The sequence below is a fragment of the Saccopteryx bilineata genome, chromosome 12 (genome assembly GCF_036850765.1).
Source record: "Saccopteryx bilineata isolate mSacBil1 chromosome 12, mSacBil1_pri_phased_curated, whole genome shotgun sequence".
In the NCBI taxonomy this organism is placed as follows: Eukaryota; Metazoa; Chordata; class Mammalia; order Chiroptera; family Emballonuridae; genus Saccopteryx; species Saccopteryx bilineata.
The window spans coordinates 57,884,993-57,906,912 of record NC_089501.1 but is presented as its reverse complement, the minus strand read 5'-3'; the positions used below and the strand labels follow the sequence as shown (position 1 = coordinate 57,906,912).

At 55.1% G+C, this 21,920-nt stretch overlaps 1 protein-coding gene across 2 annotated transcripts in view; it reads right to left on the bottom strand.

The window, feature by feature from the left end:
- SMOC2 (SPARC related modular calcium binding 2) overlaps nt 1-21,920 on the bottom strand; it is a 159,282-nt gene that overhangs the window by 57,875 nt on the left and 79,487 nt on the right. Inside the window, exons 5-7 of one of the 2 annotated variants that reach the window (XM_066247721.1) lie at nt 20,876-20,923; nt 17,840-17,923; nt 16,564-16,638 (exon numbers count right to left, since the gene is read on the bottom strand). In XM_066247721.1, the coding sequence (XP_066103818.1) occupies nt 16,564-16,638; nt 17,840-17,923; nt 20,876-20,923 (207 nt within the window). The remainder of the gene's footprint in view (nt 1-16,563; nt 16,639-17,839; nt 17,924-20,875; nt 20,924-21,920) is intronic. The other variant, XM_066247722.1, reaches the window with a different exon arrangement.

The following is a 21,920-nucleotide window of genomic DNA, read 5'->3' as shown; positions in this document are numbered from 1 at the left end:
CTGCGGTGGGGAGGCCCTGTGGTACAAGGGAACCTGAGGCCCAGCCCATGGGCACCGCAGCCGTGTGATGACCGGCCATCGGTGTGCTTGCTGCTATCGGATGGACAGGCGCTAACTCTGTACTGGGCTGTTGTGAGACCGTTAAAATCAGGGAGATGACAGCGGCCCATCTGAGCCAGAGCGGGGCCCTGACCCCGTGAAGGGAGCGGTCACATGACAGCGGCGTCCTAATCACAGAGGCGGGTAAACCTCTGGGAAATTACAGAGGAGCTGCCCAGCTGGCCCGGCCGGGCCGTGTGTCCAAGGCCGAGACCCAGCCAGGGGCGGTCCTGCAGGGAGGCCCGCCTCTCACCCGCATCCCCAACCCGACCCCGCAATCTGCTGGCTCCGGGGCTGACGACGTTCCCACGTTTGCCGCCGGTCAGCTGCTCCCACTGGGCCTGTGCCCGCAGGCCGGCTGGACCCTGGGCTCAGCTCTGCCCTCCCCTGTGAAGACACCGGAACCTCGGGTGCCGTCCGCGTCTTCCTCCACGGGACGGAGGCGGCCTCCTGTGTCCTGTGCACCGGGGTGCTGGGGGGCGGTGCCCGGGGGCCTGTCTGGCTGGAGGAAGGCCCTGCGGCCGTGGCCCTGAGTGGTGCCCACTCACCACATTCAGCCGGGTGGGAACGGATGTGCCAGTCGGGGCGAGGAGAGAATCACTAAGGAGGCATGAAAAACATGTCTAATGCTCATTTCATAGCCCGATAAATACTGTAATTTTTAAATCACAGAATAACATTTTTTTTTAAGTGTCGCTAAGCCCAAGCCCGTTCCTGTGACATCGGCCCTGTGGTCACGGGACCCCTCCAGGAAGGCCAGCGTGGCCACAGCCCTCGGGCAGCACGCCCCCAAGGGGGCTGCCACCTCCTGCCGGCCCAGGCCTCTTACAGCCTTCGAGGCCCCGCCCTGCCCAGGGGAAACTGCAGACACACTTTGGCAGAAGTGTTCAAACAGAACAGATTCTAAATATTTAACTTGTGCAGAACACCAGAGCACAGGAAACGGCAAGTCTGGCCCCAACCAGCTCACCTAATAAGGCAACGTTCTCTTCTGGTTTACACAGGGCGGCCTGGACCTGCTTGGGCCGGCACACGCCGTGACACTCAGGGCGTCTGGGTGACGTGGGGAGCAGCAGCCTCCGGCTGTCCTGAGCGACGGGCCGTGTGACCGGCACAGAGCTCAGGGGCCAGGCACGGGCCGTGACACTCAGGGCGTCTGGGTGACGTGGGGAGCAGCAGCCTCCGGCTGTCCTGAGCGACGGGCCGTGTGACCGGCACAGAGCTCAGGGGCCAGGCACGGGCCGTGCAGGTGGAGGCCCCGTCTGCCCCCTGCCCCGTCACGTGACACCCAGGCCGAAGGAGACCCCTGCTCTGAACGCCGGGGGCCACCCGCACGCCTCTGACCCTCTGTTCATTTCCACACGGTGCCTGCTGCTGAGCTCCCCTCATGGTCCCAGTGCCGAGAGCAGAGCGGCTCGCTCACGGGCGTGCCAGGCCCCAGGGCCTCGACAGAGGGCAACTCCTCACACGTTGAGGACGCGGTGGGGGTCTGCATTTCTGACCGACTCCCAGGGGACGTCCTGGGACGCGGTTTCCAGGGCCTGGCTGGGCTGGGGTGGGAGTATCCGTCTTGACCACTTCTGTCCTGCGTGCCGGTGCCACGGCTAAAAGGTCACTGACGTGCACCAACACATTCATTCCTTAAAGAACTGTTAACAGCACCAATCCCTCAAAGTCAGTAGAAGGATCTTCCCATAAGAGATCGGGTCAGTGATCTGCGTTACATCAGGCAACGGTGTGAACGGGACCCATATGAATAATGCTGCAGAAGCGTGGCTCAAACATGTGGTCTGTACACACGGGAGCATGGCTCAGCCGCGAGAGAGGACAGATCACGGCCATCGCGGCGACAGGGATGGGTCCTGAGAGCATCGCTCAGAAGTGAAATGAGTCAGACAGAAAAGACAAGAACCACAGGGTGTTCTCGTCTGTGGGACATACAAGAGAGCTACACACACACACAACACACACACGCACGCACGCACTCACAGCCACAGGCAGTGTGGTGGCCGCCAGGCGGGGGGAGTCAGGGAGGGGCCAGCACAGGCTGTGGAAGGAGGGTGGTGGGCACACGATGTGATATACCGATGACGTATTAGAAAAGTGCACTTGAAACCTATAAAAAATCTTACAAACCAGTGTCACACCAACACATTTAATGTAAAAAAAAGAAAGGGTGCCTCACAGATATTACTCTCTGCAAAATAAATCACCTGAAAACTTAGTCCAAGTTCACATTCCTGGACCCACAAGACACGGGCTCAGCAGGCGGTGCCCACGAGCCTGCACTTCCCAGTAACCCGTGGTGGTCTGCGGACCACGCTTCTGGGGACCTGAGGATATCCTGGTGCCACAGGAACGCTCGCAGAGCCTGGGACACGCAGGGGGTCACCTGTGTGCAAGGACGCGCCTGACAGGAGGTCACACCCGCCTGTGGAGACACCAGTCATCTCCAAGTGGCGAACTGATGACATTTTATTTTCCTGTTTGCTAAGATTTTCTAAAACAGGGATTTGCAAAGGTTGTACGAGGCAAGAAGCTGTTTCCACCTGTTGGTCCAGCCTATGCCCACCGGATGCCAGGCACAGCCCCGTCCCGGGGGAGGAAGGGCAGGGCGCTGGTCAGGAGAGCAACCGTGAGCGGCTGGAGCGCTCTCTTCCTGCCACCCCTGCAGACGGGACTGTGAGCCTCCAGGTTCCTGCCTCAGTCAGAGGGGGACCCGCGTCCCTCGGCCGGTTATGAGCTTCAGGGCGAGTCATGCGCTCTTGGAAAAGATAAAGCCATGAAGAGGGGCAGAGGAAGGAAGGTTCCTAAGAGACACGGCCAAGAACAAAGAACGCAGGAGGACTGGAGACCTCCCACTGCCAGACGTCACACGTCACTCCGTGACCGAGCGTCTAAGATACACTTTCTAGTGATTAAAAGTATGTTGTCCTCAAATTTCCTCTTCAGATTCTTTCCTGCATCCCATGGAGCGGTGGTTTGTAAGATTACAGACAATCTTCACACAACATCGGGGTGGTTTACTCTTTCACGGATGACACAACTTCTGGCTTACCGGCCGCGGTCTGAGGACCGTCAGCTGGCAGCCACGGCCGTGGAGCCCTCCTCCCCCCAGGTCTGTAAACGCCCGACTGTCTTGATGGGAACAAGGCCCAGCACAGATGTTGCTTCAGGCTCTTGGCTCAGGGGACGTCCTTCAGTGCCTCTGCTCTGCTTTCAACGTGGGCACTTCCCAAAGCAGCGGAATGTCACCACGCCAATCAAGACTGTGTGAAGGGCTGGCCTCCATCTGAGCTGAGACCTGAATGTGGCCGCAGTGACCCGCGTCACGGAGAGCAGGGCAGCGGCTCAGGACCGGCTCTGAGGGCTCAGTCCTGGCTCCTCTGGTTGCTCTGAAGAGACCGTGGCCAAGGACCTGCCTCTGAGCAGCAGCTGACCTCCCAGTCCCTTGCTGCCAACCCTCCTTGCTCCTCAACATTCACTCCGGCCCCCCTCCTACTCATCCCGTGGACAATTTCTGACCACGTTTAAGCATTCACACTGTTTCAGAAACGGGTGAGAAACAGACCCACACAAGGAGCAAGGAGACGACTGATGTTTGACAGAATAGCGAACGCCATCGCGGGAACAGAGACGGTCTTTCCAACAAATGGATGACGTACAGCCGCCTGCAAGAAAGTGACCTGGACACAGACTTACATCCGTCACAAAAATTAACTCAAAATTTCCACAGGCCTAGACGTTCGATGCAAAACCATTCAACTCCTCAAAGAGAACACAGGAGAAAACCTACGTGACTCTGGGGTGGTGGTGACTTTTTTAGATACGACACCACAGACGTAATCCATGAAAAATAATTGGCACCGGGACTTTATCAAAATTTAAAATGTCTACCCGTGAAAGACGCTGTTAGAATGAACAGACAAAAGCCACAGACAGGGAGGAAACACTTGCAAAGCACATATCCGATAAAAGACTTATGTCTGCAATATACAAAGAGCCCTTACAGCCAACAATAAGAAAGCAACTCAATGAAAAAAAATAGTCAAAAGATCTAAACATATATCTCACCAAAGATATACAAATGTCAAAGAAACAAGCAAAAGGTAACTCCACACTGTATGTAATTAGGGGACAGGCCACACACTCCCCCCCAGAACAGCTAAAATCCAGAACACGGACACCACCAGATGTTGACAAGGATGTGGACCAACAGGAATTCTCTTTCACTGCTGGTGGGAATGCACAACGGGGCAACCACTTTGGAAGACAGTTGGGTGGTTTCTTAGAAAACTAAACATGCTTTTACCACATGACTCAGAGCAGCACTGCTTGGTGTTTACCAAAATCAGCTGAAAACAGACATCGGTACAAAAACCTGCATGTGGATGTTCACGGCTGCTGTAGTCACAATCACCAAACCTTGGAGGCCACCAAGGTGCCCTTCAGTGGGTCACGGATACATCAACTGTGGTCCATCCAGACGACGGAAAATGGTTCAGCAATGGACAGAAACGGGCCATCGAGTCACGAAAAGACACGGAGGCGCCTCACACGCACATCATCACTGAGGAGAGAAGCCGGTCTGGAAGGGTGACATCGCTGCGACTTTAACGGCACGACACACCGAGGAAGGCAGTGAGGAAGTTGGTAAAAGGTCACAGGCTGCGCGGGGCTGAGGCGAGGGGCGGGCGGATGGCGGAGGATGTTTAGGGCAGTGACAGTGTTCCGTGTGAGACGACAGTGGTGGGTTCCGACACGGTGCCTTTGTCAAATCCTACAGCACACACAGCACACGTAAGGGACCTGATGCGAACTACGGAAAGTAATCAGCAGCAATCGATCGGTGCCGGCCCCTCGATTAGAGCAGACACCACACTACAGCAGCACGTGGAGGCCGGGAGACGCTGACGGCCAGCCGGCTGGCGAGGCCAGCGTGGAGCTCCGTGCTCTCTGCGCACTGTCCCCACCGACCGCAGCCGCAGCGAAACGGCCCAGCGCACTGAGATACAACAGACGCGTTAACAGAAAACAGAAGGCTTTCCGTCTGAAAGGAGACGCAGGTGTCAAGCTTCGACCGCGGAAGCTGACCACCCTCCCTTCCAGGACCACTTGGTCTCCTGGGGAGACTCCCCATTCAGGACGCACAGCCTGTCATGACCCAGTCAAGACCTCCGACCCGGTTCAGCATTCTGGTTTCTGCCTGTTGTTTAATTTGCTCAGAAACCTCCATTTTCACTGAATGTCATACTTCAAAATGGTAAAAAAAAAAAAGTTACGAGAGACCGTGGAAAACTCGTCAGCGTCCCATACTGCGTGACGCTGTCCACCGCCTCTTTACACGTGGTCAAAAAGCAGAAAGAGAAAATGGGAGGCATTGATGCTTGTACACAGGGGCCAGACACGAAACACAGAGAAATATCGTAAGTGGTGTATGAACATCTGCTTGAGCTCAGGACTCCCCTTCATGGGCAATTTGGTTATGACACGTTTGCTGTTTCAAAAATTAAAGTCATGGCTTTGAGATACAGTTGTCCGGCAAATGGAACACATAACAGCTGGAAAATGTTTAAAATTAACAAAAGAAATCTTGAATTAATAAAAACTTTCTTCCCAACCAAGTATTTTTGAGAAATTTTTCTAATATTTTAGTTTTTAAAATGGACTTCCAAGATGAAGAATCTTTTTTTTTTCTTTCTTTCTCGTGATGCGGAGTCACACCAAAACAGAAAAACAAACTTATTTCCAAGTTTCCAAATAAAAGAGAAAATGTGCCCTTTTGTGGAGACCAATCATGGAAAGTTTATTTCTCCAGTGATGAGCAGACCGTGTCTCGGCCTTTTGGCCAAAACTGAGTGGGGAGTCGGGGGCAGGAGAAATGCAGGGTTGGGGGTGTGTGCGTCTTGCTCTGAGGGGAGACCAGCTGTGGACAGAGGTGCTGACCCCTCCAGTGCGGGGACAGCGGCAGGTGTCTCCCACATGGCCGGACACGCCGCACGTCAACGTTCTGTCAAGTCTAACTCCGTTAGACGTGCTGAGAGCCACCAGGGAAGGCTCGGGGGCCCTTGGCTGCTTCTCAGCTTCGCTAAACATTTCAGCTCTGACACATTTCAAATCCGTCTCTGAGGTCTCCCCCCGAGTTCCGCTGCGGCAGACGCACCTTCCCTCCGCACCCTGTGTCGTCTACCCTGACTCTGACCCTCACAGCCGCCAGCCCCGGAGTCCCCAGAACCAGCCGCCACCCTGACGATGAACACACACACACACGAGATTCTGCAAAGTCTAGGAGTGACCTTGGACGTCAGTAACCAGAAATCAATCCTGTTCTTATTGACGAACACGGACGGACCCAACTGGCTGAACTGGGCTTTTCAGAGACGGGGTCGGACCCCGCGAGGTCCTCGCATCGTTACCGTTTTCAAGATGAAAGATCAAGACTCAGAGCTGCAAACACCTTGCTCAGGGTCCCCCGTGAGAACCCTAAGTCCCCCAGGGCCCTCCCGCCCCTGCATACCCCGGAGGCCCCGCGAGGAGAAAGGGTTCAGGGAGACGCACCAGGCACTTGGGGGAGAGACGGTCACCCCGTGACCCGCTCAGGGCCCTGCCCACCCAGCTGCAGTCTGTGTCCTGACACGTCCTCCCCAAGCACGGCCCGTGTCTCTCTCCTGCCCCTCCAGTCCAGTGCTCCCCTTCCTGTGCACATGACGAGGACGGCGTGGCCTTCCTCTGGGGTCCAGAGTGGAGATGCCGCCGGTTCCTGTGTTCGGCACCCGCGACCGTCCGCGTGCCTGAGACGCGCTTCTGCCCTGTCTCTCCATCAGGACACTGGGCCCCTCCCCAGGGTGCAGGCCCGGCGTACTGTCCCTGTCTCGGCAGGGCAGGGGTCAGGGGGACCACAGGCCGGGCGGCACCCCAGCCCAGCCCCTTGGCAGGACCGGTAGTGATCACGTGACGCACGGAACGCTCGCTTCGCCTGAGATGCAGTGGGCCCTCTGTGAGCTGCAGCGAGGGTGCCACAAAGGATACTGATGAACAACGGACCTCGTCAACGCAGTGATGAACCGAACGCCCTCCCTACGGAGCTCGAGGGCGGAGACCACGGGCACACAGTGCGGGGGTTCCCCTAGCTGGGACGGGACTCGCGCGCTTCCCACCCTGGGACCCTGTTGCGTGCCAGTTGTATAAACGCATTTGGTACTGAAATCCAAGGATTAAATGTGCTTTAATGAAGACCCCGTTTGCCACGAGGAATGTGGGTAAGTTCAGTTACGCACATTTTCGGGTAGATGAACATTTTTACGCAATACACGTGACAGCCCACGTTTATGAGCCATCTGAGTTACTTTGTGATGTTTTCATCTCTTCAAATGACCAGAACTTCATAACTTAAGAGTCTATCTAGTTGGTATCTTGATGGTTTTGCAATTGTGTGTTTAAAAAAAAAATGAAACTAAAAAATGGGAGAAATAAAATTTTAGAACTTGGAAATAAACAAAGAAAACATAATTTGTGTGGTTTTCCCCCGGGGAATGCAATTTGCTGTGATTTAGAGCAGAATCAAACGATGATTATCTCTTGGCCCTCACTTTAATGCGCACAATAAAACCAACATTATCAGCCCCGAAGAGAGCAGAGAAACGTCTGCACGGAGGCCCATAAAACCGGGACCTCGTGAGTGCAGAGGACGTTTCTTGGACAGGAACCAGAGCTGCTTTGCGGGTTTGGGAGAAAGATCTTTTATCCCGAGGGGGAGGGCGCCTCAGGGATGACTAACTGGGGGCCTCTGCACCCTCCCTCACTGGGGGCCTCTGCACCCTCCCGCTCACACGCAGAACTTACAAAGACCATAAATGAAAAGGCCAGTGAGCCAGAGGCTCGCTAGCGCCCGGCTGGTGGCCTGTGTGAGTCCCGGGGTCCACGGTCCCGGCCACACGCCTGCAGCAGTCTTAGAAGGGTCGTCTCTTGGCCCTGGCCGGTTGGCTCAGCGGTAGAGCGTCGGCCTAGCGTTCGGAGGACCCGGGTTCGATTCCCGGCCAGGGCACACAGGAGAAGCGCCCATTTGCTTCTCCACCCCTCCGCCGCACCTTCCTCTCTGTCTCTCTCTTCCCCTCCCGCAGCCAAGGCTCCATTGGAGCAAAAATGGCCCGGGCGCTGGGGATGGCTCTGTGGCCTCTGCCTCAGGCGCTAGAGTGGCTCTGGTCACAACATGGCGACGCCCAGGATGGGCAGAGCACTGCCCCCTGGTGGGCAGAGCGTCACCCCATGGTGGGCGTGCCGGGTGGATCCCGGTCGGGCACATGCGGGAGTCTGTCTGACTGTCTCTCCCTGTTTCCAGCTTCAGAAAAATGCAAAAAAACACAAAAAACAAAACAAAACAAAAAAAACAAAACAGAAGGGTCGTCTCCTTGGCCCCACGACAAATTCTGGAAGAGCCATGGCGGAGACAGAAAGACGCACTATCGCCAGCCTCGGGTTTGAGATGAATCCTGACACAGGTGCCCGGGTGGCTGTGAAGCTGCCCTTCCCTTGAGCCACTACAAGAGCTAGCAGTGCCATGGGCAGCTGCCTGTAATAGGCCACATGACCAGCCCCATCCCTGGCCTGGAGGAGGACACCTTCGGTCAGTGCCCCCTCTTAGCTGGCCAGGGCGGGGACAGCCCTATGTCAGAGGCGCTGGGACCCTGGGACGGGTGACAGCCTGCCGACTTTAAGGAGACAGTAGTGAGTGCATGGCTGCTGTCCAGCACACCGCCTTCCAGTGGGGGGGGGGGGTCACACAGAACACGCCAAACAGACCACCACCCCAGACCATCAGAGCTGACCAGATGGAGGCAGCAGTGGGGACACCAACATGTCGTCCTAGACATCGAAAAGTCAGCGTGCCTCAGTTTACCCCAGAGCTGGGCAAGGAGACGCCTTGATGCGGAAGACATACTGCCCACAGGCCACCGGCCTGAGTGGTTACATGAAGTATCCACTGGGTCCCTTGTCCTCCTGGGAGCAATGACATCACTGAAGAAGAAAGGCCCAGGGTCTGAAGGTCAGAGGCTTTGCAGATGGATCAGGGGGCAGGGGCTGGACACGGGAGGGCTGGACATGGACGGGCTGGACACGGGAGGGCTGGACATGGACGGGCTGGACACGGAGGGGCTGGACACGGGAGGGCTGGACACGGGAGGGCTGGACACGGAGGCTGGGGCCATGAATGGAGCCCGTGTCCTCAAACTGCAGTCACGACCAGCCCCGTCAAGCCTGTCGCTCTCGTCAGCTCTGAGCTTTGTTCTGCGCTGTGGCTGCAGCAAAGCCCCTTCAGACCGGCCAGCAGACCCTGTGTCCCGGGAGCAGGTTCCGGCTGTGAGGGGGCCGCTAGGAGTACAGGCTCAGCGTGACCCGCTTCACAACCCATCCAGGGGCCCCCAAAAGAATTTGCTTCTCCCTCCTGACAGCATCCTTACAGCCACATGACTAGATGGGCACAGAGGGCTGGTGACGGTGAAGGACCACACCAGACCAGCACTCAGTCACCCTGAGGTCAGCTTGCCCACAGGCCTCGACTCAAGGCCTTTCCATGTCCAGCGGCCACACCTGGTCCCTCCCTGGACGGCCAGCAGCTCCTGGTCAGCTTCCCACTCTGGTGTTAAGACAAGTTTCCATGACCTGCAGCTGGGAGCTGACGCTCTTCCTCCTGCGGCCCCCAGACCCGGGACACCCTGCCTCCTCAGACCCCGCCCACCATCCAGGGGCAGGTCCCCAGGCCCCGCCCACCGTCCAGGGGCAGGTCCCCAGGCCCCGCCCACCGTCCAGGGGCAGGACCGCCTCAGCCTCTGCCAGGAACCCCTGCAGGATGGTGAGCCCTCTCGTCGGTCCCACCGCCAGGTCCCCTCTTTGGGTAGTGATGCCTGGGCACCTCAGGGTCCCTGCGGACACCTCACAAACAGACGCTCCTCCCCTGACCCACGATGCCCTCCTGTCCGCGTCTCCTTCCTGCCACGTGTCACCCTGGAGCCCCGTGCTCAGCAGATGGCTTGTGTCTTCACAGGGCCGGGGACGCGCCTGAGGGGTGCAGGGGCAGCCTCCCTCTGAAGGAGTCGTCAGGGCCTGTCTCCAGGGTCAACGGCATCTCAGTCTCGTCTGTGGAGACGGTTCAGGCACCGACGGGGCTCAAGGTGACTCTCAGCCCCTCCCCTGTGACGTGGAGGTCAGACGGCACCGCCTCGTGGCCTCGTCAGGAGAGCACATGGAACACGGGCACAGGGCACAGGGCACGTGTGTAAGTGTCCGCTCCTCCGGGCGTGACCGCTGTTGTCCAAACGGGGAGGGAGAGAGGCATGGGGTGCCGTGGGGGTGCTGCTTGCTTCCCGGCGGGCTGCCAGAGCAGAAGACCACCCGTGTGGAGGTCAGAGGTGACACGAGGGGGGTGGGAGTGTCATTATTGCTAAACTAGCCCCTGTCCCGTCCTGGGTTGTAAAGAGGAGGCTCCCCTGGCCATCTGTTTCTTCGCAGCACTAAAGTTTTATCTGCTTTGGTAGAAATGTTTTCAGAGCGAGGCCCGAAGTAAATATCTGAAGGCAACACTGAGGCAGAAGCAAGGAAGATGTGCCACGTGGCAAAGTCACCTCCTCTGCCCCGGACGGTGCCACGTCCGCGGGGAGATCGGGGGGTGCAGATGCTGCCGCAGAGGCCCAGGGCGCGAGGGGGGCGCCTTCTGACCCCCGGGTCCTCAGCTGTAGCACCGGGCAGATCAGGGCGGGTGGGAGGTCTGCAGGGAAGACTTAAAAATATGCTCAGTAAACAAAACAGACAGCAGATCTGTTATTAGAAACGATAAGGAACGACTCAGACCCTGTCGCCACACAGACGAAAGAGCCGGGGCGAGGTCACCCTGCAGGGAGCGCCCGTGGGTCTGAGCACCAGCGTTCAGGCCTCGTCCGAGCACAGCGGGCCAGGCGGTGAGCTGGAAAGGAGCGAGCTGTGGGGTCAGGGGAGGTGGCCGGGAGCCCCGAGTGGCCCCTGGGGGGAGGACATCCAGGCTGGAGCACTCAGAGCAGAGCACGGCTGAGGTCGGGGCTCCCAGGAGCCCGTTCGGGACAGCGCGCTTCACAGCCCAGGGCAGGCCACGCTGGTCACGGGAGCAGCTTCAACCCCACCAGGCGCACGGCGAGCCAAGGCGCACGGGACTGAGCGACTGCGTCTTCTTGACGAGCAGAAACACTGTGCACCGGTGCTGTCCTGCAGTGAACCTTCCATCAGCTGATCGAAACGGAGACTTGGGGGGGGGGGGCCTGAACTTAAGATATCTCCAAACTTCTAGAAAAATATAGTAGGGTGGTGGCGATCTGGTTCTTAGTTTTTCTAAAAGATTCTGGCTCCTGAAAATAGTATGACAAGATTCTGTTTCTCTTTTTTTTTCTTTCTATAAAACATAATGAAGTCTGAAAAAACAACCACAAATGATGCCTCTCTCGGCGTCCACGTCTTCAACTGTTAGATTAAGCAGCTGCACCAGGTGGTCTCCGAGGCGTCTTTAGTCCTAAGATTCCACAGTTCCACCACACCCTCTCCAGACGTAAGGCATTTCTGAAGGTCTGGCTTCTCCAGGGACTTGGAGAAATTGTACAAAGAGCACTAAGAGTCATCGTTACCTTGGGCCGTGCGATGAAGTCACTCAGCTTCCCTGAGATTCAGAATTTTGTTTTTCTTTTTTCTCTTAATCAGTAAAATGTTGAGCCTGGGCTATGTCGTCTTCAGGGTCCATTCTGGCTCTAATCACACATCTAAATCTACCTTTTTTATCTAACTCTCTTCCCTGAACTTGCTTTTCGGTCCAAATTAGTACCACAGATCTCAAACAAGATCGACTTTTTGTTTCCTCATACATTTTGCAGAAGCTCCTTAGATCAGCACCTGCCGTTATTCCTTTTACATTCTATGCAGTGCTAGTTACAGTAACAGACCCATAATTAGATCCTAGAAAACACTCATTCATTGACCGACATGGAGAATTTTTTTTTTTTTTTTTTTTGGCATGGACTTAAGATATCTCCATACTTCTAGAAAAATACAATATGGTGGTGGTGATCTGGTTCTTGGTTTTTGTAAAAGATTTCGGCTCCTGAAAATAGTATGACAGGATTCTGTTTCTCGTTTTTTTTCTATAAAACATAATGAAGTCTGAAAAAACAACAAACTGTGCTGACATAAATGCTTCAGGACACATTGTGTCAGTATTATTGTTCAGCTGGCGCACTCCACGGAGTAATCTTTCTCTCAAGCGTCTGCAAGGCTAGCCTGGCATTCGTGGCATGTCTCACTCTCCGTGCGCTGTCACGTTACCATGGTGAGTGACAGCCAGAGGCACCCGTCACGAAGCTGTCCTGACCTCAGTGCCCCCCGCCCTCCAGGGGACGTCCCCGCGGCTGACTTCATGGTGTCACAGCCTCGTGCTTGTGCTCTGTGGAGTGCTCTTCTCACCACCCCCGGTCGCAGAACTCCGAGCTCAGAGCTGTTTGAGATTCACGAACAGCACGTGCTCTTTTACATTGGTGTTAACAGCTTGTGCAGCTAACAAAAAGAAACACACTCTCTTTTTTACTATTTTAGATTAGTGTTAAAGGAAATCAGGCGGGAATCCGGGCAGTAGGCAACGTACCACAGGAAAAAAACATTGGTGGAAAACATAGACATACGAATGAATTTTCTATCATTAAAAGACGGTATGTCACAACACTTCTGGTGAATATAAATGCAGTCATCACTTTTTATATCTTCTACAAATAGAATAATACACTGACGGTGATGATTCAAGAGTGTTAGGAAATAAATTGACACTCTTAATTAGATTGATAGGAAAAATTGAGTTACGCACACTTACACGATTTCAGATTTTACTCATTTATCCAATATATGTGGAGTCGCATAATAAAATGTGATGCTCTTCTCTTCATGAACCAACAAGAGAAGATTTCATTTATATTTACATTGAATTTCAGTTAATAAAAATCCAGCATTCAAACTGTAGAGGTGCTTATATCTCGTGATTTGTCTACAAGGTCTTGTTTGTTTCTTTGTTTCATTCAGTTTGTTTTAGGGGGAAAAAAGCAACAATACCATCAAAGAGCCCGTGGAACCTATGGTGGTAACACTCTTTATTAATTTAATGGATGAACGTTTATTATTTTAGCTCCTACTATGTGTAGAATTTCATAGACTAGGGTACTTTGTTTTCCTTTGTCAGAATGGTCCCTTCTAAAAATCTACTGTCACTAAATGCCCAAAACATATTTCTCCACATCCACACCCCCTGTGGACTCATCACGCATGGCGATCATGTCCCATGTGCTTGGCACGATAGGTAATAGTATATATTTTGGAATAAATTCATGGAGAAAAGCGTACTTTTAGTTGACATAAAGAAACTGCACAGGCCCTGGCCGGTTGGCTCAGTGGTAGAGCATCAGCCCAGCCTGTGGAAGTCCCGGGTTCGATTCCCGGCCAGGGCACACAGGCGAAGCGCCCATCTGCTTCTCCACCCTTCCCCCTCTCCTTTCTCTCTGTCTCTCTCTTCCCCTCCTGCAGCCAAGGCTCCACTGGAGCAAAGTTGGCCCGGGTGCTGAGGATGGCTCCCTGGCCTCTGCCTCAGGCACTAGAATGGCTATGGCCACAATGCAGCAATGCCCAGATGGGCAGAGCACCACTCCTGGTGGGCACGCCGAGTGGACCCTGGTTGGGCACATGCAGGAGTCTGTCTCTCTGCCTCTCGCTTCTAACTTCAGAAAAATTATTAATTAATTAATTAATAAACAGCAGAGAAAGCAGTGCAGTCTCTGTTGGGCCTCTGCTGTAAGTGTTCATGGAAGAGGACCGCAGCCTCCACACCTGAGGGTTTCCACCCAGGACCCTGCCAGCCACAGGCTGAAGACCATATCTGAGCCTCGGCTGGGATCGCGGACGGGATGGCCGACCGTGGAACCCCCATTTACATAAGGGGCTTCTGAGGGGTGGGGGTTGGGAGGTTCTGAAAATAATCCCGTTGGGCACCGAGGGACAACTGACACGCAAGGTACTTTAAAAATACAGCAAAACAAACAAGTCAAATTGTTTATGCTGTGTCTACATCTACCAAAGAAGATTATTAGTAAAAGTATCTTTTAAAAATAAAAATTAAATACAGAAGAATCTCTTCTGACATCTGAAATCTTAAAGACTGCCGCGGTCATTGTGTCAACCCTGTGACTGTTTGCCATTCTTCACTGTCAACTTAGTCCATTCAATCCTGTTTTTAACATCCTGAAACAACACACTGTGTTCAGCTCTTCTTGGGCCCTCAGGAAGAACAGCAGTGCTCAGGCACAACCGGTCACTCCATGCCCTGTGTCCACAAAGCACAGCCGGTCACTCCATGCCCGTGTCCACAAAGCACAGCCGGTCACTCCATGCCCCGTGTCCACAAAGCACAGCCGGTCACTCCATGCCCGTGTCCACAAAGCACAGCCGGTCACTCCATGCCCGTGTCCACAAAGCACAATCGCTCACTCCATGCCCCGTGTCCACAAAGCACAACTGATCACTCCATGCCCCGTGTCCACAAAACACAATCGGTCACTCCATGCCCCGTGTCCACAAAGCACAATCGCTCACTCCATGCCCGTGTCCAAAAAGCACAATCGCTCACTCCATGCCCCGTGTCCACAAAGCACAACCGGTCACTCCATGCCCCGTGTCCACAAAGCACAACCGGTCACTCCATGCCCCGTGTCCACAAAGCACAACCGGTCACTCCATGCCCCGTGTCCACAAAGCACAGTCGGTCACTCCATGCCCCGTGTCCACAAAGCACAACCGGTCACTCCATGCCCCGTGTCCACAAAGCCACTCACGGTCATCTTCTTTGTGCTCCGCTCATTTGGGCTGACTGAATCAAATGATGGTGCCAGGTAATTTCTGTGAGCTGGACTTCCTGAATCAGGATGGTCGGTCCCACTTACGTAAACCCCGCACTGTTCTCACTGGTTAACTACGACGGACAGATCACGTCAGGCCTGAAAATCTGGTAACAGCAAGTGATGCTGAAACAAACTGTGTCCTTGTTTCACGAGAGGACGTGGAACTCGCTATCCAAACACAACATGGCTTCCTACTGACGCATACAATCGCCTTCTTAAAGACGCCTGTGCCCACCAACCTTATCCACAATAATATTAGATTTGTTTCTCAAATTTAGTTTAGGAATTGCTTTCTGTGAAAATGGTGACAAGACTGAACCAAACCAAGTCAGCTTCCACAGAGCGTAAAAGATGCACAGGCCGAGTCTTCAGGGTGGAGGGAGACCTACCACGACAATCACTTCGGGGAATGAGCAGCCCGTCCCAGAGGTACGCTTTAAATTCTCCTGCCATCTGTACCCGCGTCTCTGAGAATCGAATCTTTGGAGTGTCTCCTTCCTGAACCCGGCCCCACAGGAGCAGCGAGTGGCCCAGAAGGACGCAGGACCGCCCTGCACAGCAGCAGGAGAAAGCCGGGCGGGGAAGACACAGCTTGGGTCAGAGGCAGTGACCAGGGTGTCACGGGCAGAGACCACACGAGGGGGACACGCCAGCCTGCCCCCCCCCGCCCTCCTGCCCCGTCATGGGCCGCTTTCCACGCGGCCTGCGGGTGCGAGTCAGCGGACACCCCACCCCGGGGAGGCTGCCGGGGCTCTGAGGTAGCGGCTAGTGCTCCAGACGGGGGGAGGCTGCCAGGGCTCTGAGGTAGCGGCTGATGCTCCAGACTCTCAGCGTTCTCTCGGGGGCTCCCGGAGGGGGCATGGAGGGGGACAGAGATCAGACTGCTCTTTGCTCCCCAAACCTTGATGAGACTTCTGGACACCCGAGGTAAATGGGTGTTAAGAAACGCACTTCGGAGGAAAACAGGTAACCGCCGGTAACCAGGTCCTGACGCTAAGGCTGCCTGTGCGAGTGTTGGCGCTATTTCCGCATGAGGCCGACTGTAGAAAGTCCAGGTTGTGGATGTGTTAGACCTGGAATGGCTTTCGATGAGAATTTGGGGGACACTGCAGGAGAAAGGCCTGAGGGAGCACGCACACAATCCACAGAGAGCCTAACGGAGGCCGCGGACAGAACCAGGTCTCCTGAGACCACGCGCGTCACTAACCAGGTGCACAGCCGCCCGGGACCCGTCTGCCCAACGTCCAAACAGTCGGTTTAAAAGGTCAAGTTCTGTCACACAGATGGGTTTCGGAGCAAACCAACACACAGTTTTGACGCTTTTGAACTAAATCAGTCGAGTGTTTTGACATCTTTGAAATTAGGGCGAAACAACTACTTACTGTCCAATATGTCCATTTTTATCTAAAACTATAGTTCCCCTGACAATTAGCACTTGCACGGCTCATCGGTGACCAAGGAAGAAAGAGCATCCACACTCCACATCAAGAAAACAAAACCAGGGCGGGCGGCCCCTTACCTGAATTCTTGTTGGTTTTGTTCTGCCGACTTTTAACCTGTTCCGTCCACAGCGTAGGGTAACGTGATGCAATATCTAACAAAGCAGAATAAAATGGTAACTATTTTTCATTCGTCGTGAAAGTGCCGAGTCTCTCAAAGCTCTCAGCAGGCAGGTCTCAGAGCCAAACACAACAACACAGAAAATAAACACACAGTGTGCATTTAAAAAAAAAAGTAGTTAAAATAACTGTGCATGAGGTGAGAAATAATACACATTTTTAAATGTTTAGCCTATTCTTTTTCTTTCTTCAGCTAAATGCATAAGTTACTCGAGTCCAGACAGGCACTATGTGATGGAAGTGGGTTTTACCAAAAGCCCCAATGTCCAAAGACCCCCCCTGTGTGGTCGAGATGGACATTCATGCAACCTACAGGGTTTTCACTCAGTTCAAAGATTCAATGCAAAGTGCAACATGGAAGAGGTCATTTCTGCATAAAACACTTCAGAAACACATCTCCTTAGGAATAGTGTTTAACAAATATAACTGTGCATTTACAGAGTGGGCCGGTCACACCGTGCGCCGGAGAACCTCAGGGCAGCAGCCAAGCCGGGTCCAGCCCCCTTGGGTGGTGGCCATGACCTCCGACGAGCCCCTCAGCGCTCTCCCCTGGGAAGGGGCGTGGAGGACCCGTGAGCAGTGTAGCAGGTGCCCACGTGCCACACTGAGGGCCAAGCCAACAGCGCTGGCTGCTCTTGTTGTTTGCAGAGCACAGTGAGGCTGCGCCTGTCCATCTCAGATTTATTTATGATGTGCGGTCCTTAGACTGGGTGTCCAAACCCTGACACCTTTGATCCAACAATCTGCACTACGTCGGCAAATTCCTGATACATAAAAAGCTAAGAATAGGAAAGCTCCCCGCCCCCACTCCACTCCCCGCCCGAGAGGAGACTACACATTCAGTGGACCCGGGAGACGCCTCCTGCAGCTGTACCCAGCGGTCTCGGCCCCGCGTGGCGGAGAACTTGACGTGAGGGGTGTGAGGCGTGAACAGGAACAGCAGCACACACCATCACGCTCTTTTTGAAATATCTACTTGATATGATCCAAACTGTACAAGTTCAGTCCACAGATTTTGATTAAAAAGACACCCTGTGTTCTGCTACAGGAGAGCCCGCGGGAGAGTAAGGGCTCTCAAGCTGGGCCTGGCCCGTCGCCCCCCCCACCACCCACGGAGGCCCCCAGGACGCCCCGCCCCCATCAGCCCTCCCCCAGGACGCCCCGCCCCCAGCTCACCTTCTTCGTCCCCTTGAGGCTGGGTGTCCAGTGCCGGGGCTGCGGCATCATCTGAATTCAGAACGGAAAACATTTGCAAGGAGACTACAATCACGAGAGTAAGTTAAGTAAGTGTGCGTGCGGGTGAGGCTACGGTGTGCCAACAGCCCACAGGTTAACGCACACACCTCCCCCCAGGACACGCGTGGGGGGGACGCCCAGGCTGCCCGCTCAGCAGACTGCGCATGCGCCAGGCGTCGCGCCGACCGCAGCCCCGCGGGGGAGGGCCGAGCGCGGTTCCCACCCTGAGCCCGCGTGGGCACGGGCCGAGAGGGTGGGGAGGAAGAGGTGAGCCGCGTGTGAGCCCGGAACCCGCACTGAGCAAGACTCAGCCTGAGGGGTCAGCGGGCTTGGAGGCCACAGGCTGCGGGGCAGAGGGGCAGGGGCCGCGCGGGTGGGGGGACGCCCTGGCTGTGCCTGTGTCCGGACGGGAAGGGCAGGGACGGAGCAGTCCTGAGTGGAACGGCTGCCCCGTGCGTCTCTGCGCACCTGAGGCCCCTCTGTCCACCTCTGCAGCAGCAGGACACTGGTGAGGGGCATGGGTGGGGGGCGAGCATGGGTGGGGGGCGAGCATGGGTGGGGGGCGAGCACGGGCGGGGGCGTGACGGGGCTGAGAGAAGGGAGCAAAGGGAGGGGTTAGCAGAGAGCTTGGGGTCATCTCACTGCCAACACTATTCCCAGTGGGTCATCTTGACTCAGTTTAGAAACACCCGGGGTCGCCCTGATCAAGTCTGAGGGTGCCAGTGCTGAGCCATAGCAGGATGCCATGGCGCATGAACTTCCGTGTCCTGCTCAGGACACGTGGGCCCGGGGACGCCGTCACAAGGCATTCTGTCAGCCCCAGGTCTTCCCCTCGAGCTTCCTCGCGTGTGAGCCTCCACTACATTGTCATTTCAGGACACAAAGGGGTGGGGATAAGGGCCCGCCACCGGCTTCTCTAGTTGACATGCCCTGTGACTTTCCCATCACAGGGAAACACAAACAGAGCTTCCCATAAGTCCTTTTTGAGGAAAAATCAAAAAGAAGCTTTCAAAAAATCTTCAGCATTGAGCAATCTCTTGAAAACAGTTTACTCTTTGCTAGAATACCAGCAAAATGTAACGTGTATTTGAACTAGTCAGACCTAACATTGAATAGTAACCAACTCAGCATTTTGCTATTGAGTAGTTTGTAATCTTCCAAGAAAATAAAAAAGAAGTGGGGTGTGCACTTCAGTTGTAGTTTAAAGTCGTGGAGGAAGATGCTGAGGAGAAGTCTGAGCCTACTGCAAGGTCTTCTGGCACGAGGGCGATTAAGTGCATGATTAGGGCGATGCGTCTCCGCAGAGGCCAGCAGCCTGTTCCCCAGTCACTGGGTCCCTGTCACTCTGGAAGCTCACAGGTTAACTAACCATGCCCAGTGGGGAGTGCCACCCAGAGGACGGTGACGTGGGTCCAGGCCTGTCCCGCCCCCTGCCCGCAACCCCGGGGGCCCTCCCACTGTCTGCCTGGGCCACCCCTTCCGTCAGCAGGACTCTCCTGGGCCACCACCCATCCTGGTCCATGCTCTGCTCCAACCTGACTCGCCCACTGCACCCGAGACCTCGGCCTCCCTCTGGGAGGAACCACAAAACCTGGGGAGCCGTCTGTGTTCCAGCTTCTCGCGTGGAGTTTGTTGAACAGCTCGCTTTTGTCTACAAGCGGCTTTGTTGCTTCAGTTTAGGTGTTTCTTCTCCGCGTCTGCAGACCAAAGGGCTTCAGGAGAAAGCCAGGGCTCTTTCCTGAGATTCGTTTCTGAGCCACAGACCAAGGCCAGAGTCTCTTTCCTCCGTGGGCTCATCACGCATCGTGACGGGCAGGATCAGGGAATGCGTCTGGGGGGTGTTTCCTTCTGACCCCCCACCCCCCTTCCAGCACTTGATAACTTTTCTACTTTGAACGTTGTCATCTTCCTCTTCCCTAAACAGTGTGACTGTCCCCGGCCCAGAGCTTACGGGTTCCTCCCAAACCATCCGGTCTCGTCCTTGTTCAGTGTCATCTCCTCCTTTTCCAAACGCACACCGGCTCCCAAGCCAGTGCTCTGGCCATGCCGCCCGGCACTGTCCCCCATCTAGCAAACGGCAGTGCTCCCAGCTGTGGGGTTCTGTCCCACACTGCACCTGCCTCACATCCACACCCAGTCCACTCAGCGTGCCCCCTTTTACAAAGCTACCCATCGACTGCTCCCCTCTCCCTCCCTGGGTCCTTGCACCAGGCTGGCATTCGTCCCGTGTCAGCCTGTGTCTCCATCCCAGGAACACACAGAGACAGCATGACCCTGCCAGGTGCCCCCGGGAGCCTCGACACCCGCAGCAGGAAAGTGGGCTGAGCAAAACTCAAGCCCGGGTGGCGCTGGGTCACTTTCCCCTTTTATCGCCGGTTCGTATATAATATATAGCCTACTTCGGCAAGAACAGTGCCCGGGACTCTGGTGCTGGAACATCGCTATTATTTCATCTTGAAAATAGGCCCTGACTTGACAGGGGCTGTGAGGTATCAGCCCACAAAGCAGAAGGGACGTCACGGGGCGGTTTCAAGAGGGAGGGGCTGACGGTGCCACCTGGCTCTGTCAGGACCGGTCCAGAGGCTGTGACCGTCACAGCTGCTTCTGGGGAAGAGGTGCGAGTCCCCTGTGGCCCTCGACCCCTGCTGTGTCACAGCCAAAACCCCCACCGGGTCCTCTCCGCAGGTGCCCTCAGGAAGGGCACCTAAGGACACCTGTAGGTGGTCCCGCCACAAGCCCAGGCAGAGGAGCCCCGACCTGGGGCACACGTGGGCAGGGCACACGCCCAGCACCGCAGGCACCGGGCCACCCTGCAGCCTGACCCCACGCGTGTGGAACGGATGAATACGGAACACCCTGTTCGGCTCTCGTGAGCATCACGAGTCCACCTCAGACTCTACGTGGAGGAGGCACTGGAAGGCCGGGGTTGGATCGGGCAGAACGCAGCGTGGCGGAAGTCCACTTCCAGATAGCTACCTGTTTTTCCTGTGCCTTCCCGCTGAGGTATCTTCTCATTTATGGAGCCTGGAAGGGAAAAGAGGGGCTGAGGTTATTCTCTGGCTCTCAAACGGTCATCGTTGTCCCAGAAAGTGTTTGATGCCCCTTTGGATGGGCCCACAGTGCTCTGTCACTTTCTGGTCAAATATGCAAGCTGCCCAGCGGGCCGAGCAGGCACGGTTGTCTGACATCACGGGTCCTAAAGCAGGAAACCTAACGTCGGCTCCTCCTCTGGTGCCGTCTCAGTGCCCACGGATGTGAGACCCTCTCTGCAGAACACCCCAGTTTCTCTGTCAGAAAAAAGGGTGTCATAATAGCCTTCCTAGTGGCACATCACCATGTCGGGGTAGTAAAATTTTTTTAATTTTTCCAATGATTTGAGAGAGAGAGAGAGAGACAGAGAGAGAAGCATGAACTCATTGTTCCACTTAATTGTTCCATTTAGTTGTGTGTTCCTTGGTTACCTCTCGTACGTGCCTTGACCAGGGAGCGAACCCACAACTTCAGTGCACCAGAATGACGTTCTATCCACTGAGCCACTAGGCCAGGGCCAAAATGAATTTTTTTTCTTTTTATTCAGTGAGAGGATGGGGAGTCAGAGACAGACTCCCGCATGTGCCCCAACCGAGATCCAACCGGCAAGTCCTCTGGGGGAGGGGGGGTGTTCTGCCCATCTGCAGCGTTGCTCCATTGCTCAGCAACCAAGCTATTTTATCACCTGAAGTGGAGGCCATGAAGCCATCCTCAGTGCCCGGGGCCAACTAGCCATCAAGCCATGGCTGCAGGAGGGGAAGAAAGAGAGAGAGAAAGGAGAGGGGGAAGGGTAGAGAAATAAATGGGTGTTTCTCCTGTGTGCCCTGACTGGGGGATTGAAGACATCCACCCACTGGGTCAGCACTCTACCACTGAGCCAACTGGCCAGTGACCAAAATGAATTAAATTAAAAAAAATTTTTTTAATAAAAATTATGCAACTAAAGATAAGTAAAAGCCTGGTCCCAGCTGGATCCCAACTGACAGTAAAG